This window comes from Ranitomeya variabilis, chromosome 8, assembly GCF_051348905.1.
Source record: "Ranitomeya variabilis isolate aRanVar5 chromosome 8, aRanVar5.hap1, whole genome shotgun sequence".
Taxonomy (NCBI): domain Eukaryota; kingdom Metazoa; phylum Chordata; class Amphibia; order Anura; family Dendrobatidae; genus Ranitomeya; species Ranitomeya variabilis.
This window is the reverse complement of record NC_135239.1, coordinates 46,507,179-46,526,652: the sequence shown is the minus strand read 5'-3', so window position 1 is coordinate 46,526,652 and position 19,474 is coordinate 46,507,179. Positions and strand designations below refer to the sequence as shown.

Genomic DNA, 19,474 nt, shown 5'->3' with positions numbered 1-19,474 from the left:
AATGCAGAAAAAAATCAGGTCCACTGTATTACACTACTCTAATAATTATAGGGGATAACTCAGGAAGCTCTTTGCGTGGAACAAGACAACAGGACACAGTTTTATAAGTGGTAAAGTCTATATTATCACACGGTGATTCAAACAGGTGCAGAGAGAAAGTCAAGTCCACAACACTTGGTGTAAATATTAAACGCAGCTTAGCAGTCTATAGGGAACTTCAGAGGAAAATGCAAACAAGCAAAAAGTCTATGAAGCACAGTTATTCTTGAGGATACTTGACACGAAAAAGTCCTTGTCTTAGTCCAGACACAGATAGATATGCTTATAAGGAAGTTCAAATCATAACTTAGCTCAACCAGGGAGGCCTGGTTAATAGTCTCAGGTTTTGCAGAGCAGCAAACAGCTTACATGTCCAGCAAATGCAGATGGAAGTAACACGAGCAGCAGATGAAGGAGCATTACTGAACACTGGTGAATGCAGCAGGAACTCAGAGCAGAGTGTCAGGATCTCCAACACAGGTTCACAGGAGCAGGTGCAGGTGCAAAGCCAGGGAGTAATCAGGAGCTGGATGCAAAACAGAATACTCTAGCACAGAGTGAAGGCTGGGGTGGAGTTTTATAGCAGGAAGACAAGTGCACATGAGACCAAAGACACCATCTTGGAAAAGGGCAGTAATGCATAAAAGGTAATAAAAAATGTTCTGAGTCCTGACAACTGCACAGTTTGAGTGGCAGAAAGTGGCTGACAGATATGCCACAAATAGGACTGACGCAGATGCATTGTGTGGCAGTATAAATCTCCCTTTATAGGTGTGGAAGAATGCAGAAAAAATCAGGCCCACTGTATTACACTACACAGTTTCAGTGGCAGAAAGTGGCTGACAGATATGTCACAAACAGGACTGATGCAGATGCACTCAGTGGCAGTATAAATCTCCCTTTTTATGTGTGGGAGAATGCAGAAAAAATCAGGCCCACTGTATAACACTACACAGTTTCAGTGGCAGACAGTGACTGGCAGATATATTAAAAAAAAGGGACCGTACTACAATAACAATCTTCCTACAATGATCTCAGTCAGGACAAGTATGGCAGCCAGCAATAAAAAGGACTGCTGCACACAAAAGTGTGGACAAATAAACAAGATAACTGTGCAGAAAGGAAAGAGCAGCAGGATTTTTGCTTTTAAAAAAGCAGTTGGTTTGCACAGCGGTGTACACACAGCAACGCAGCTATCAGGGAGCCTTATAAGCTACAGAGCTGATGCACTGAAATCTAGCCTCCACTGTCCCTGCAAAGAAAAGGTGGTGTTGGACAGTGGAAATCGCTACAGGACAAGCGGATTTGGGGTTTACACTTCCTCCCTAACAATATCCCTGCTTCTGAGGAAATAATAAATACAGCCCAGCATGGACCAAAGCAAAAGCGATCTCACACACATGCATATAGCCATGTGTTCAATCAGAATCAGAGATCGCATATCCTCCAATACTTAAGGACACTCCTCATACCATAGTTAAATGCCCAAGAGAACAAATAGGAGTACACGTCCAAAATTTTTTGTAAAAAGATATCCATACAAATGTTATTACATCATAATCATAATATACATAAACAACACATAACATAATAAATAACACATTGTAACAGTGAGGGAAACTGAGGAACAACACTGAAATAAACCGGGGGCCACCCCTGTAAAAGTCCGCGTCTCAAATAAAGTGCCAGTAGTGCATATCACAGGGCAGATCAGGGATATTTATGCACAGGGGCCCCCTGCCGCAGCTGACGCGAAACGTGCGTTGGGGCTCCGGTGGCATCCCCTGGTGGTCCGCAATATGGGTAAGATCTTGGGGAAGTAGATGTGGCACTATGCGCACTTTATTGGATGTGATCTGAATGGTGGGACGCATCATATAGAGCTTAATGTTGACACATCCTGTGCATAAATATCCCTGATCTGCCCTGTGATATGCACTATTGGCACTTTATTTGAGACGCGGACTTTTACAGGGGTGGCCCCTGGTTTATTTCAGTGTTGTTCCTCAGTTTCCCTCACTGTTACAATGTGTTATTTATTATGCTATGTGTTGTTTATGTATATTATGATTATGATGTAACAAAATTTGTATGGATATCCTTTTACAAAAAATTTTGGACGTGTACTCCTGCTTCTGAGGATGCTGCAGCACCCTCTCCCTATGCTACTATCGGCAGAAGTAAGATGGCTGTCGGCGTGCACACCCTTTATAGCCCCTGTGACGCCGCAGAAAGCAAGCCAATCACTGTAATGCCCTTCTCTAAGATGGTGGGGACTGAGACCTATGTCATTGCGCTGCCCACACTCTGCGTCCTCCATTGGCTGAGAAATGGCGCTGAACGCGTCATATGAAACGCGACTTTGGCGCGAAGATTGCCGAAAGCGTGGCCGATCCCACACTGGGATCGGCTCGGGTTTCACGAAACCCGACTTTGCCAAAAGTCGGCGACTTATGAAATTGTCCGATCCATTTAGCTCAACCCTAATAATTGCCAATAATTTTCATCTGTTGTCTATTCCATTTGCACAACAGCATGTGAAATTGATTGTCAATCAGTTTTGCTTCTGCAGCGCCCCAGAGTCCTGGTCGTTGCAGTAACGTCGCTTCTCCACCAGGGGGAGTGATGGTTTGTCTGATTGTACTGAAAGAGTTCACCTGACCAGGTATCACAGTCACACACTACATTTCACAACCCGGCCACCAGGGTGAGCAAAGGGTTCTATGTATTAGGCCACTCCTCACACTTTGGTAAAACTGTGGGTCGGGGAGGAAGTTAGTCAGAAGCTGACTGAGTTTTTCCCAGGTAACATCTAGTGAGAGGAGAGCGTTGCTTGGGAAGATCCAGGGAGGTCCCTGTCAGGGGTGGGTGTTGTGAATTCTGTTTTTGGGCTCCCTCTGGTGGTTACTGGTGGTACTGGTTGACTGGTGTCTTGTTTTTTCCAGTGCACCTGTTTCCATTAGGAAATTGGGAGTCTCCTATTTAGTCTGGCTTCCCAGTCATTGCAGTGCCGGCAATCAATGTTATCAGAGCACCTTGTTGCTTGCTTCCTGCTCCAAGTCTGCAAGTCAGCTAAGTTGAATCTTTGGCTTTTGTGTTTGTTTTGTCCAGCATGCATTTTCATATCTCGTGCGGCTGGAAGCTCTAGTGATCTGGAATTGCTACTCCGGTGTCATGAGTTGACAACGGAGTTAAGGTAATTCCAGGATGGCTGTTCAGGGTTTTGAGGTGACCGCGAAGTCCTCTTTTGTATATTCCGCTATCTAGTCAGAGGGCCTCGCTTTGCTGAATCTATATTCATACTGCGTTTGTGTTTTCCTCTTACCTAACCGTTATTATATGTTGGGGGCTACTATAACCTTTGGGGTTTCCCTGGAGGCAAGTCAGGTCTGTGTATTCCTCTATTAGGGGTAGTTAGTTCTCCGGCTGGCGCGAGGTGTCTAGAGACAACGTAGGCACACCCCCTGGCTATTTTTAGTTGCGTGTTAGGTTCAGTATCGCGGTTACCTAAGATACCATCCTTCCTAGAGCTTGTCCGTTTTTTGCCTAAGTCCCTGCCATTGGGAATCATGACAGGTGGGATCCTGGCAGTGGCCTAGCACGGGTCAGATCGTTACGGAACCGCACCTGCACCTGAATGCGGCGGTATCTTAAGAAAGGACAAGAAGCGAAGTATATTGTGGAGAAGTGAGAAACGAGATCACAGCACTAAAGAGATAACCGGGAGGAGTCGTGCCCCTAAGATCGTGGCAACATCCTTCTGAGGCGCGTGGCCGGAACACCAAAGGAGTACTGGCTCTACGCACTACTCCGAATCACGGTAGGGCAGTTAACTTTAGGTTGGCTGCCTCACCTAAACACCTAAGCAGACAACGGAGGCAATTGTGGGAGAGGGGCGTCTCTAGGGTCCCTATAAAATAACTCCAGGCCTACCCCGTCATACGGGTGCGTCCTAGCCATACCAGCTGGGGGATGGAGAGAGAAAGAACAGAAACAGATACAACAGTTGTGAGGACTATCCCGTGGTGCTCAGCAGGGAGGTACTACAACATACAGGCGCAAGTAGGAAGTCTACTGATTTTGCACCTGCAAGAGAACTCTGGATGTGCCTTTGGACCGTCCGGACTCAGCCAGCCCTGTGAACAGTGCTCTGGACTGCGGATTGCTGAAGTCTTCAGTAAAAGGTAAAGAGACTGCAACCCTTGTGTCCTCGTTATTCATCGTGCCTTACAACGTCCACCATCACCACCTACACATCTGGGAAGCCCTGGGAACATACTTCACCTGTGGGAAGGTATACCATCCAGCTGCCATCCCATCACCCCAGCGGGCCCCTAAGCAGCGTCGGACATCCTGACCGAATACCACAGGTGGCGTCACGAACACTTGACAGACAGCCATCACCTTTCATTGGGCGCCCCTTAGCAGGGCGACGGACCGGGTCGGGCCACCGTGACATCCCCAGAATCCAGAGAGAAGGACCCGGTGCCAAGTACCCCGCTGCCCTGCGTTTGGGGGCCGCTCCACTTCCTAACGAAGGCAATAGCGCCGAAACGCGCGTTGGGGTAGACGCTGCTTTTGGAATCCTGGGCCACATATTGTATCTAGTAAGTTCAACTACTGTTTGCGAACATTTGCACTATTATCATTGTGGATACCCAGTACATACTACTTGGCACTGACGGTTTTATATACCGATTATGTTAGCACATCTTATATGCCCCTTTCCTTTTTTGCATATTTGCACATACTCACTAGTATTTTACTATTAAACACTTTTTGCTTTTTATAGTCTCTTTTTCTATTTATAAATATTTGGTGATATTGCACAATGTTTTTCACTTATTTGGGCATTTTTCTGTACATGTCTTTTAAAGTATATTTATTTTTCAGTGCTATGTAAATTATTGATTTTCAACAGCGTCCTACAATTTTGAAACCTGTAATTTTCTCTTTACCGCGATTTTTAAAATCTTGTAATTATAATTAATAAAATTGATTTTAGTGGATTTATGGTCGTTTTCTTCTGTTGTTTTTTCTGTGGCACTTCCTAAGTGGTCAGTTTGATTTCACAGAAGTTTGATTTACTTGGAGTTATATTCTGTTGTTTAAGTGCTCCCTTTATTTTTTTGAGCAGTGTGTATATATGTATTCATGAACCCATTACTAATACGAGATAGATGTTTGTATTTCAATCTTACCCAGACCTTTTTTTACTGTTTCCAAATTAATGCCGTTCGGGTCTGTATTCTATGAAAAAAAAAATATGAATGTTAATAAGACTTTTCATTAAGACAGTGATTTCATTTCAATTACTATTTGTTTTCTAATTGATCTTCTTGGATATTGATGGTTCGCGTGATCTGCCCAGTGGTTCTGATGTGAATTGTGGTTAGCCAAAGATTATGCTAGAATATTCTTGTTAACCGAATTGAAGAAAAGGTAATAGAGGACTCATCTGTCGGTCACTTGTGCTAAACCTGTTCAGCCCCGAGTGGCCTAGAATGGCGATGTGTCATTTACATTACTCGTCTTGTTCATAATTTTCAACTAAGAAATTCGAAAAAATAAGGAACACATTTTATTCATTACCTTACACTTAAGAGCCAATAATAAGTCTTTTAAAGCCTGAAACAAAAAAATTCAAATATTAGTCACTTAACCTCATAGTCTGCACTGTATTTTAGCAGGTATATGCTTCACATTAGCTTTCAGTTGTGTTCTCTAACATTAAGGCTCCATTCCCACCATGAGATTTTGGAGCTTTTTTTAAGCTGTTGATTTTTGCTGCACCAAAAACACACTGTCTTCCAGTTCCGGCAAAGTGGATGGGATTTATAAAAATCTCCTGGCCACTGTGCTTCTATTTTGCTCAGCATAAACTGACCGGCGGTGTGTTTTTCTAATCTGCAACATGTCAATTTCTCTTTCAGGTACGCTGAGTTTTTTGTGCAGATTTCCCCCATAGACTTGCATTAGATGCAGAAAATCCACAGGTAAAAAATGCACATGCATTTTTAGTGCTTTTACACAATGGAAACTCATCAAAAAATGCATGGTCCTTACCATCAGAGACAGGATTAAAATGACAGGTAACTCCTATGTACACAGCTGATAACACAGGATCCACCAATCATAATAGGCAATGTCACAGCAGACCCTGCTTCCCATGCCTTCACAATGACCTTTGCACATGCTCATCAGACACTTCAATGCAAAAGATAGGGGCGGGATCTGACCATTAAGGGTACATACATGTGCTCTTTCCTGAAACTATGGAAAGTCTGAGTCTAAAAAAGATCCCAGCGGTCAATATATGAACTACAAGATTTTATATTGTTTTTGTTTTTATTGCAGATTGTGAACTATTAAAAAAAATCCATTTTTTTTCCTAATACTGTTAAAGCAAAAATATGATTTAAACAATTGGTGATTTTCAGGTGATTGCTTCCCTTAAAGTAAAGAAAACAAATACGGAGAACACTCTGCATACACCCAGTTATGAGAAATATTTAAGGATTCCAAATTCTGTCATCCTGTGGCAATGCGAAGACTCGCTCCAGTAATGCATGTGGATAGTGAAGTTAAAGAGGAATTGAGAAGATCCCAGCACTCACGCATTTCAGCCCATCCAAAGATATCATTAACAGTCATCGGGCTGAAACCATCCAGCTTTTTTTGAATAAAGGAACCAAGAAAAAAACCTATGTGATTGCCGGGACCTTCTTGATTTCACAGTGCGAATTTAAGCCTTTTAATTTTTTTACAGTACACTGTAATACCTGGTATTGTAGTGCACTGTGCTGTCAGCAAACGTCTATTTAGCCTTGATCGAGGCAGAACTCATTAACGGAATAACATTGCGATTCTTGGTGCCTTCACTATGCCTTTCAGATACCATGACAGTCCATTTGTACCCCACATTAACATCAGGGGACCTGATGGAGTGACAGAATGAGGCCTGATTTTCTGCGTAACCATATAAATGTCAAAGTTCTTAATAATGGTTTAAATACCACGATCATCTCAGTCCTCCACACACACAGTTTGGACATTTTTACATTATGTTGCATGAAAGGGTGTAATCATTATAACAACAGGTTAAAATGCTTGTAGGAATAACGAAAGAACACAAGAGTTTTTATATACTCTACTTTTTCCCTACATGACAAGTGTTAGCACATAGTGATTGTATTGCTGTTTTGAATCTTGTTTTCTTGACCAGTCGAGTGCAGATACTTTTGAAACTTTTGGCTATGCTAAGATTTATTACATTAAATGGAAATGGAAAATTATAATAGATGACATTCTATTTGCAAATATTCACCTTGCCAGCCAAGCTACCTACAGTCTGAAAGAACAGAAGAAAAGGCAGATAAGTTTGCATCGTTAACAGCTTTTAAGAAAGGGCTTGATGATTTCCTTGATACACATAACATTGTGGGTTATAGTTAATTTAGTGACAAAATGCACAATTGGTGGAGAAAGGTTGGACTTGATGGACCTAGGTCGTTTCAACCTATGTAACTATTTCGCCTTATACATTTGTGTAAATTCACATTAGCATTTGATTTAAGAATGACACCTCTCACCATGCACAGAAGGATGAAGCAACAATGATCCCGCAAGACCTATAATCTTTGTCTTTTAAGCCATTTTTCTATTTCATTAGTAGAAAATACAAAAAATAGTGTGTCGGTCCAAGGAAAAAAATTGCAGCATGCACAAGATGCATCTGATTGTCAGATCATACTCATTCATAGCCATTCATGTGTATGGATCTGAGGAAAAAATTGGACTACACTCGGATGACAAACCGAGTGCGGTCTGATTTTCGTGGACTGACAGAATAGAGAAGATAAAGAATTTTTGTTTTTCCTTCTCCACATGGAAAAAAATTGGATCACACTCTGATCAAACTCTGACAAGAGTGTGATTAGCATAACAGGATTGAGTTTCCTAGATAAGAGAAAATCGGTCGTGTGACCCTAGGCTATGCAAAAGTGCAGCTTCCTGGAAAAAAAAATAATTAATTTTCTCCTGGGAGCTTTCAGTCATGGGGTTCATCGCTCACAGCACTGCTGATTATACTGTGAGCGGAGGCTGGTTCCTTAACTGACAGCTTGCTCTGCCCAAATGTGCTGCACCTTTAGCTGTCAGTCAAAATGCCAGGACACGCTTACAGCCGCCAATCACAGTAAAATGAATAGTGAGCGACAACTGTAGCCACTTCGTACATGCCCCATGACTGAAAGCCAGCGGCTCCTAGGACGAAATAAGTTTATTTCCTCCCAGTAGCCGCGCTTTCATTAAGGTGGCTAGGGAGCATTGTAACACTAATTACCTAAAAGATTAACCCTATATCTGCAGGAAAACAGAGTTTTCCATGGAGACAGGTTCCCTTTAAGTTATGCCATGTCTTAAAAGGGTTGTCTATTCAATAAAAATGTTACGTAATGACTAGGACATTGGGTACAACATGGTCGGATATACATGGAATTAGTTATGTGGATCATGTTTGTTTGCAGTAAATTATAATTCCATAGTAAAATTCAGAGTATTACAGTAAAAGTTCCTTCTTACCTGGGCGAGCTCATGCTCACATTCTGATTTCAAGGCTGGATTTACCTGTAAAGAAAAAAAAGAAAATAATCCACTGTAGGAGACAAGCACTGCAAAAAAAAATATGGAAACATACTACATAGTTCAAAATTTTTAATAACATGAGGTATTTATTTTACATTTTTTTTAAAGTGAGCTCATTATTAGTGGTGTAAGAATAATAGAAGTTCCCTATTTAAAACTTTCTGGCTAAGGAAGAATTTGAGAGTGACTTGTATTTTATCAAATGGTTTTCCACTTTCAAGTTCACCCTCTTAATGACCAGAGCTGCGTAAAAATAATGAAATCAGAGGACACTCACCTACCCAGGGTCCAGAGCCATGTCTTCGCTGCTGCTCCGGTCTCTGTATTTTGACTGTACTGCTATTATCACTATTACAGTACACATCCACGCTGCAGCCAATCACTGAGCTCAGTGATGGGCTGCAGTGGTAATGTATTCTGTAGTTGTGATATCCGCACTGTGGAGAGCCAGGCAGGTAGCATCTGGATTTACACAGCGATGTTCATAATCACATGTAATATGTGACCATTAGTGCTGCTACTGCTCTTTCCTAGAAAACACCTTATCCTTCCTTTTGTAGGACTTATCTTATGTGGCTGCCATTGGGATGCATTGCATCTATAAGAAGCAGAGCAGTGGGATCCATCCTACCATTACACCAGTCCATTTTTGTTGGAGAACATCTCACTTGGGATGAAGCACCATAAAAAATGTCAAAAAGTGGATAGGAAAATTGTTACTGGCATGAAGTATGAAACTAATAGTGGTTCCACTAGTAATCAAGACTCACGATTTGCTGGATCTTTTCATAGCACATTGTTTTGTCATGTGTTAGTTTAAGGTCTGATCACTACTTAGATTCATTCTTCCAATGCACTTGGTTCCTATAAAATTCCAATGTTGTGCAGAATATGGAGCGTCCACGCAGCAGCACAATTTATGCACATTGAATCCATTGTGAGAGAAGCGTAAAACGTATGTTATTAGTTCCTGATAAAGTAATTATTAGACAATGAACTTACTAGTTTGCATACTGTGGTTATCACAACTTTGAGATGCTCTAAATTATCATCGACCTAGAGGTATAGAAAAGATAATGTTCTTATTATCACACATATAATCAGCGTGCCAAATAAGTGTAAACTTAGGGTACTGTCACACAGTGGCACTTTGATCGCTACGGCGGTACGATCCGTGACTTTGCAGCGATATCCATACGATATCGCTGTGTCTGACACGCTACTGCGATCAGACACCCCGCTGAGAATTGTACGTCGTAGCAGATCGTTTGAAAGTTTATTTTGTCGCTTGATCACCCGCTGACATCATTGGATCGGTGTGTGTGACACCGATCCAGCGATGTGTTCGCTTGTAACCAGGGTAAACATTGGGTTACTAAGCGCAGGGCCGCGCTTAGTAACCCGATGTTTACCCTGGTTACCAGCGTAAACGTAAAAAAAAACCAAACAGTACATACTCACATTCCGGTGTCTGTCCTCCGGCGTTCTGCTTCTCTGCACTGTGAGCGCCTGCCGGCCGGAAAGCGAGCACAGCGGTGACGTCACCGCTGTGCTTTCCGGGCCGGCTGGCGCAGACACAGTGCAGAGAAGCAGAACGCCGGAGGACAGACACCGGAATGTAAGCATGTACTGTTTGTTTTTTTTTACGTTTATGCTGGTAACCAGGGTAAACATCGGGTTACTAAGCGCGGCCCTGCGCTTAGTAACTCGATGTTTACCCTGGTTACCAGGGGACTTTGGCATCGTTGGTCGCTGGAGAGCTGACTGTGTGACAGCTCCCCAGCGACCACACAACCACTTACCAACGATCACGGCCAGGTCGTATCGCTGGTCGTGATCGTTGGTAAATCGTTTAGTGTGACAGTACCCTAACAGACACATTTATTTGCTTAACAAAGATTCCCGTTCCTTTCTTTCATTTTGTTTTTCTAAGGGAATCTGTCATTAGATTCATTTTACCTGAACCAAGGGCCGTAAGAGTCAGAGCCTGACATGATAACAGCAAAGTACGTTTCACTCTGGATTCAGAACACTATAGTGCTCCAGAGACAGCAGAAAAGTCAGCCAAAGACTATAAGGGAGAGATCTGACTAGTCCGGTGCGGTCCGCGGCCGGCTGCTTCCCTCACTGTCCAGTTGATTGACAGGTCCCTCCCTATATACACATATGAGAAAGATCTGTCAATGTACTGGAGCGGGGAGGGGAGAAGCCAATCAGGGGCATCTTCAGACTGGTCTCATCTCTCTTTATGTTCCCAGATGGCTTATCAAAATGCAAGCTGAGCAAAAGATGCCTGACTGCAATTACACAGCCAGTCTCAGGTTCATGCTGCTCATTGCTCAGGCAGCATAAATCCAATGGCAAATTCCCTTTAGCTTTGGTCATTTGGCATCACACCATTGTAACACTTGAAATAGAAAAATACAGATAGAAAATTGGATGACACTCATAGCACACTGTGATCAGAGTCTAATCAGAATATTCGATCCAGTTTTCACGTAAGTGAAAAAATTGGGTGTATGAATGAGGCCTTAGGTCTCATAGATCCAATGTAGGATGCAAACTTGGGAGGGTAAATTCAACAAGCTCCAAGGAGAAAATAGGAAGTAATTGCAGATGTAAATTATTTAGACTGTGTAAATTATTAAAATGTTTTAAAGGGGCAGACAATTGTTAAAATGCTTTACATGGGTAAAATTTCAAAATGCTTGCAGAAACACGCAACCTTACAATTTAGCTCTTATTAAAAATCCTTTCCGTTTTAAAGATTGGAAGGATTTTTAATTTTACAGGTTACTGCATATTGCTTAGGTTACCGGACACCTCTGGAGTCTATCAGAGGTGGTTGATTTTCTAGGAAAAGAGGGCACTCTTGCCCACTGCTTGCCAGCACAGTTCTGAAGCTCTCCGGATCCATCAACCTCCAGTGCCACTGTGCTCGAATGCTCCAGAAACAGCGTAGTCCCTGATTCCAGCATGGGCCAATGTAGAGTTTGAACCAGCGGCATGGCAATGTTACTGGTGCAAGCTGTCAATCATTAGAAGCGCACCACCCCCTGGAAAGCAGGAAGCTGGGACGCAGAAAAGCGGTGCACTCCTGAACCATGGAGATTGGCCAATCCCTTTAAAAGTGAGTAGTAAACACTATTAATCTGGACACCTTTAAATGCATTCACAAATATTAATGAGCTGAGTGAAGTAATCCAATAAAGTGATACCCATGTCTTAGCGCCTGTGAATCAATCTAGTAATTATGTATATGACTGAGTCAGTTTTATAGCAATAGTAAACACAACTTACGATAGATTGACCCAATTTGTTCACTTCATCAAGTACATCTGCCGGTAAGTTTTCCTGAAAAAACCCAACAGACTTCATTACATAGAGTGGGGACAGTATATATAATATTTTAATTTAGGCTTTTAATATATGGCAACTTAGATTAATGAGAGGGTCATGTGGTTTTAGAGCTCAAGGAAAATAAAGAAAATATGAATTTGTATCTAGGAAGAGGCAGGAGTGATAATTCCTAAATACCCCGGCAGTGATCTCTGTTATGACCCCAATGGCAGAGGGTCTCAGGAATAATTGCTAAGTCTGCAAACACAGAAAACCAGCTCATAGGGCAGTGGTAACTGGGCTGACCATATATCTAATCCTAGCACCACAAATACCAGCAGCCGGGGAACGTTCCTACGTTGATCCTAGACGTCTCGCGCCAGCCGGAGAACTAACTAACCCTAGAAGGGAAAAGAAAGACCTTTCTTGCCTCCAGAGAAAATACCCCAAAAGTTGGATAGAAGCCCCCAACAAATAATAACAGTGAGGTAAGAGGAAAAGACAAACATAAGAATGAGCTAGGTATTTAGCAAAGAGAGGCCCACTAGCTAATAGCAGAATATAGAAAGATAACTTATATAGTCAGCAAAAATCCTATCAAAAATATCCACACTGGAAATTCAAGAACCCCCGAACCGTCTAACGGCCCGGGGGAAGAACACCAGCCCCCTAGAGCTTCCAGCAAGGTCAGGAATCACATTTAGTACAAGCTGGACAAAAATGAGAGCAAGCAAATAACCCAAAAAACAAAGAAGCAGGACTTAGCTTAATTTTGCACGAACCAGGACCAGCAGATAGGAGCAAACAGAATGTGTCTGATTACAACGATGCCAGGCACTGGACTAAGGTTCCAGGAGGTTTATATAGCAACACCCCTGAACTAACGACCCAGCTGGGTGCAAACTGAGGGAAGAAAATCCCAGAGTCATATCACTAGTAACCACAAGAGGGAGCCAAAAAGTCTAATTCACAACAGATCTCATTATACATGTTCCCTATATCCAGATATGTCTACAGGAAAACCTTGTTACGCCTGCGCCTTCAAACAGTGGAAACGATAATCCCCTGTCACCGGAAGTCTGTAGACCCTCCCTCCATGGGAGAATGGTTAAGAGAGATACTGTAGATGCGGCCCACCGTTTGGAGAAGCTCAAACACAAGCAGAAAGGAGCTCAACCGCATCTAAATGGTTTCACTGGGAAATTACCCTATCCTACCCAGCTTACTAAAACATCCTGAAATAATCTATATCCTTTGCACATAATTCTGCCCACGAATCTCATCATCCACCTTTATTCTCAGATATCTCGTCAACTTTGGCACATTGTATGCCTGATTATTGTTCGACAAGTCCCCATGGTCATATTCCAAACCTTTTATTCTAAGTCTCCCATCCTTTATCCTTCTCCTACCCCGGTTGTATCCCTTCTCCACTGCTCTCTTAAGTTTGTAGATTTTATAAGACTACTTGGCTATTAGTCACACCGTCACCAAGTTTCTTAAATTATATGTCTTGGCTCCATCTTGCTGAGTAATTAGTATTTATGGCAAATTTCAACATCTCTTGCTCTTTAATTGTAACAGCTTTCTTATTGTTGGATACCTTTGTTATAAAACCAATTAAAAACCTTTAATTGGAAAAAAAAGAATTTTCCACCTCTTATACGATCCTATCAACTGCGCTGTCAGTGGAAAACTGATACATATAATAGTACCTTTACATCAGCATCTGTTGTGCTACCATAGTACTACCGTTTTGTTGGATTGGCACTTGGACTAGTTTTTATTACTTAGTGTAGATCATAAAACACCTTTAGTTTCTGATAGTATATATGGAAAAAAAATCCTCTAAAATAACCTTATCTTATATGCAACCAGTCTCCTGTTTAGAAAACTGTTGCTCTCTGCCTGATAGACTGTTTTTGTGGGGCACATAATGACAAATTCTAAGAGGTATCAGGGGACGAAGAAGACTGGAATACGGGGGAAGTGAATGGGCAAAGTTTCCAAAGAGTTTAAAGGTAATCTGTCACCAGTTTTTTGTAACGCCATCGGAGAGCAGCATAATATAGGGGAAGTGACCCTGATTCCAGTAGTGCATCACTTACCAGGCTGTTTGCTACAGTTTTAATAAAATCACTTTTATCTGCTGCAGATGTACAATTTCTTTGAATATTAAGCCCTGGTTAACTCCGCCCACACCACTGATAGGCAGATTTCTGTGTACACTGTGCATAGACAGAAAGCTGCCAATCAGTAGTGGGCCTGGGGTTATACAGAGCTAATGAATATAGAGGACTACATGACAGCAGGCTTACTAGTCCTCTATTGATAATGCCCTGTTGATAAAACAGTGATTTTGCCAAAAACTACAGCAAGCAGCCCAATTAATGACACATCTTTGGAATCAGGGTATATGCCCCAACAATCCTGACAATGGGAGAGCCCTTTCTGAATTGAGTGGAGGTGGGCATGTTTGATTAGTCTCTGTGGGTCTTTAGGAGAAAGCCATGTACCCCCCCCCTCTATTTCCAGTAAACTCAGAGACAGTGAACAAAGTGGAGGTCGAGCATGTGCACCTCTATCCAGACAGAGTTATACAAAACCCCATTTTTGGGATTGAGGAGTGTTTCAACGATTGGAGTCTCACTGATCAATAAGTTATCCCTTATCCTACTTGCTGATATTCCATTCTATATGGACAAATAGTCAATTATAAAAAAAAAATAATAATTGCCATGACAATGTAAAAAACACATTTTCTTTTTATTACAAATTATTCTCCTTGATGAAAAAATTATTAAAAACTTACTACTTCTAGGTCATGTAACTCTTCAGGCAAACAATTTAATTCAAGCTGTAAAATTATAAAGAAGAAAACTGAATTGTTAACATTTCAATCAAAACCACTATTGAAAAGTAGGACTGTTAGCGACAATTACAAACGTTATGCTCTTGGCAATAAACCAATCAAACAAGAATAATATGAGTAGCTCAGCACAATTATTACTGGAGTGAAACTAGAAGGTCATCATTGGAGCTCTCAATGTGGTCATCTGAGATGTCTCCCAGGCGGCATTTTGCCGTTCCCCGGCAGTGGGAATTGGTCATTCTTCGAGCCGGCTGTTAGACTGACAGCTCGCTCATAGAACATGTAAAAGGCCAACTCCCTGAATTCAATCGCACTCACATCAGATACCAGTACCGTCAAAGCTCTGATCACTTCCAGGGTCAATGCAATGTCAGCAGCGTGATGAGGTTATCAGATCACATTGCTGTTGTCACTGCTGCACTACAGAGGAGTAGAAGATAGCAATAAGTTAAGCATACCAATGGAGCATGAGAAACGGTAGGGTATTTTTTGGGGGGACAGTCTGGGGGGATGGTGAGTGTGAGGGGGTACAGTATGGAGACTAAGCTATGTGGGAGTGGACAATATAGAGAGGTGGGAGTGTGAAGGACAGTGTAAGTGGACAATATGGGGGGAAGTTGTGAGAAAGGGACATAGTATAGCGACTGGATAGTATGAAAGGACAAGATGACAGACAGTGTAGAAAGGCGTCAGCATGGGAGAATGGTATGAGGGCACAGTATGGAGTAGATAGTATTTAGAGCAGTTAAAATGTAAGAGATGGGACACAATATAGAATTTGGGCACTGTGAGGGGACACAGTATGGGACACAGTATAGAGAGGGGGCAGCATGGATGGGCAGCGTGATAGCAAAGTATGGAGGGGACAAAATGTAGAAGAGGAAGTGTGAGGTGGGGTCACACTATGGAGACTTGGCAATACGGGAAGACAGTATGGGGCACAGTATAGAGAGGGGGCAACAAAGAGGGACTGTATGATGGCACAGTATATGGGATAGCATGCAGAGGGGAAAAGTGAGTAGTGGGTACAGTATAGAGACTGAGCTGTATGGGGGATACAGTGTGAGGGGGCAGTGTGATAAGGAAGTCCTCAGTTTGGGGAAGAAAACTTAAGATAGGGATAATGTAGTTGTTATAGCTAACCAGGGCAGAGATTGTGGTGAATATAGCTAATAAGGGCAGTCAGGCAGTTATAGCTAATTAGGGTGGACAGTGTGTAGTGGTAGTTATATTTCATAAGGGGGATGGTATGCAAGCAATATTTTATAGGACAAGACAGTGTGGAGGCCATGTTCAATGAGTGTGACAGTGTGGGGAACACACTTTGTGCAGGAGGCATAGTTAGAGGCAATTATTTATTCAAGGGCACAACGTAGGGCAACTATCTTTATGCAGGAACATTATAATCATCCTGTTATTTTTAAGGGTACCAAGTTGGTGTGTGCTACAGAAGACTGGAGAAGATGTAAGGTTTCAGAGAAGTGCTTTGGATATAAAAAGTCATCATGGCATCTAGACAAGATGTAGAAGAAAAGAAAAAGAACAACTTCAATCAGAAGAGACATCCAGTAACTGGATGTAAATGTTAATTTGTGATGCTGACTACATCTCATTAGTACTGTGGCTCCTGTATGGTCCGCCATCTGATAATGGCTGGTAACAACTCCCAGTATCTCTTTACCATTGTTTTAGAGCACACTGGGAGTAGTAGTTTCATGTGATACAATTGTATATGGGACTGAATTGACATTGCAATTGATCATTGTACTAAGTTTGGCGATGTGTTCATGTACTGATGGTGGATCTGGTCATGTATTCATGTACTGACGGTGATTCTGGTGCTATTTTCATATACTTATGGTAGCTTTATTAATGTGTTCATGTACTGATGATGGTTCTAGTGATGTATTTGTGTACGGATTGTGTTTCTAGTGATGTATTACTGAACTGATTATGGTTGTGATGCTGTATTTCTGTACTGATGGTGGTTCTGATGCTGCATTCCTGTTCTGATATTTGTTCTGATCCTGTACTCTTGCAACATATCATAACTTGTCAGATAACTTGATACATGGATTTGTTAATAAACAGTAAAAGTAATAAAAAGTATTGAGCCGTCTGACAAAGGCTTACTACTACATATGTATTTATGTTATGTAAATATACATAGCTACTGCAACCCTCGACCTACTGTCTCCTTCCCCATAATCCTGTAGATTGTAAGCCCGCAAGGGCAGGGTCCTCTTCCCGCTGTACCAGTCAGTCATTGTTAGTTTTGTTTACTGTAAGTGATATTTGTATTTTGATGTAACCCCTTCTCATGTACAGCACCATGGAATTAATGGTGCTATATAAATAAACAATAATAATAATAAATAATAATATGCAAATTATATATATACTTACATCAGGCTTTGCTTGAGATAAAGCACACCGACTACTTGGACTGGCTAGGGATTTGCTGACTTTTGACTTCTCATTGCATGTTAGAAATATGGCTAGGGCTATGTTCACATGTTGTGTTTTTGTTGCATTTATTTCAATAGGCAAAATCTGCTTTCTTGGCAGTAAAAAACTTGTGGCAAAAAAGAAGGTTTCGCTTAGTCTCTGTTGCGCTTTTTGCTGCATTTTTGTGCGTTCTTTTCCTGTGTTTTTGTCATGGTACATTTGTCTCTTTTGCATGCTTATAAAATTTAGGGTATAAAAAAATCTGATTCTACTTCATCAGGTTTTGGCACCAAAGATGCAGCAAAAGCCGATGATACCTGCGTTTGTTTAGCGTTTCTTCAGCATTTTTTGCACCACCATTGCTTTCAATAGGTGAAATACGCTGAAAAAAAACGCTGAAAGAATTGACATGCTCCATTCTGAAAAACCCAGGGTTTTGCACAAAATACGGAGGACATAAAGCCAAGCTGTGTGCATAACATTTCTGAAATCTCATAGACTTTGCTGGTACTGTAAAAAGCAGCTGAAAATTTGCAGAAATAGAAAAAACGCATAAAAAATCCGCTAAATAAACGCATCGTGTGAACATAGCCTAAGTCACGTTTTCTGATCCAGTTATAAGGTAATTTAATGTAGGACTGCACTTATATTAACTGAGTAAATAATTATTTTGTTGCACATTTTCGTATTTAGCTATTATAGTCTATAGTATTTTCGAACACGTCATTTAAAAACAAATCTTACCAAATAGTCAAGGATGGCTTGGACTGTTTCCTTCACTTTTTCGATATCAGACTACAACCATAAGAATAAGAAGTAAGGTATTGTTAGACTGTTATTATTTCAATTATTAACATGTATTAAAATACTTGCATTTCTGTTGTCCATGCTCTTCTTATTTTATATTGCATGATCAGAACAGTTGTGCATTTTATTATTGGTCCAATTTAATATTCACACATAGTAATTAGAAGTAGATACAATAAACTAAAGAAAATATTATCAAAACATTAAGTAAAATAATGCTTATATCCTGAATGCTGTCCTCTCTGAAGACACAGAATAAGGAGCTAGTGAGCACGCAATGGATGAGGCTCCATTGGATGCACCCTTCCGCTAGGTATGAATGCCACTGTTAAGGGCATAAAGATGGCAACCTCACCCAGAGATTTATTCTGAATGCCACCTTTCTCAGGCCCAATACAAGCAATTTATCTGCTTAACTTTTGATGTAAATCAGAGGTGCACAAGCTTCAGATGTAGTCCACTATACCATTCCGTGCAGCCCCCAATCATCTGGTTACAGAAATGCTTAACCTGCGTGCAACTATTTTTGCATGTAGATTCCATGAAAAAAAAAAGGGTTAGCAGCCATTTATGCAAAATAAATTTTAGGAGTATGGGGTCCCTTGACCCCTCTTTGTTACTCCAAGAAGATGTATATGAGTTCTACATCTGGCCATCTATACTTGTAGCTCTCTATCTTGTAGTTTATGGCATTCAGGTTTACAATGGGTAGAACCATGTTCACACATGGTCTTCCCCTCTTACTGGTTTTCAGATTCCTATCTATGAGCCAATTAATTTTGATTTGCCAGAAATGTCTCTGATGGAAAGACACTTATAGGTTTTATTTTGGCCCTTCAAAGTGATTTAATGTGACATTGTGACTATCGGATCAGAAAAGGTTGTGCACCCTGGCTGTAATATTTCATGCAGACTGTACAATTATGTCTAGAGGTAGACTATAATATTAAAGCATTTATCGATGGTGCTGTGTATTACTAATTTACATACTTATTTAGCGATGATCATTTATTATGTGTTTCATAAATCTAATTTAGACTAGATTTAACTTGCTTTTGTGATTATAATATGAGTGAAGTATATTAGAAACCTATTGTGGTGAAACCTTTCCCTCTCTGAATAGAGACAAAAAAAACTTGAGTCGGATAATATATATTTTAAGGAAAATTTGGAAATTAATTTGATAGATAACTTTTTAATGATTGAAATAAAGAGTATGTTTTAAATTATTCAATTGAAGATATAGCACTTAAATCGGTGATTTGATAAAAATTTAATTCAGCAAATTTGCTTAAATTCAGCCAAGAAATTCAATTCACATTG

General features: G+C 41.1%; 1 protein-coding gene across 1 annotated transcript in view; it reads right to left on the bottom strand.

Moving 5' to 3' along the window:
* LOC143788805 (uncharacterized) overlaps nucleotides 1–19,474 on the bottom strand; it is a 187,703-nt gene that overhangs the window by 145,863 nt on the left and 22,366 nt on the right. Inside the window, exons 4-10 of the mRNA XM_077278707.1 lie at nucleotides 18,089–18,139; nucleotides 11,986–12,039; nucleotides 9,688–9,741; nucleotides 8,623–8,667; nucleotides 7,367–7,390; nucleotides 5,632–5,667; nucleotides 5,241–5,289 (exon numbers count right to left, since the gene is read on the bottom strand). Of these exons, the coding sequence (XP_077134822.1) occupies nucleotides 5,241–5,289; nucleotides 5,632–5,667; nucleotides 7,367–7,390; nucleotides 8,623–8,667; nucleotides 9,688–9,741; nucleotides 11,986–12,039; nucleotides 18,089–18,139 (313 nt within the window). The remainder of the gene's footprint in view (nucleotides 1–5,240; nucleotides 5,290–5,631; nucleotides 5,668–7,366; nucleotides 7,391–8,622; nucleotides 8,668–9,687; nucleotides 9,742–11,985; nucleotides 12,040–18,088; nucleotides 18,140–19,474) is intronic.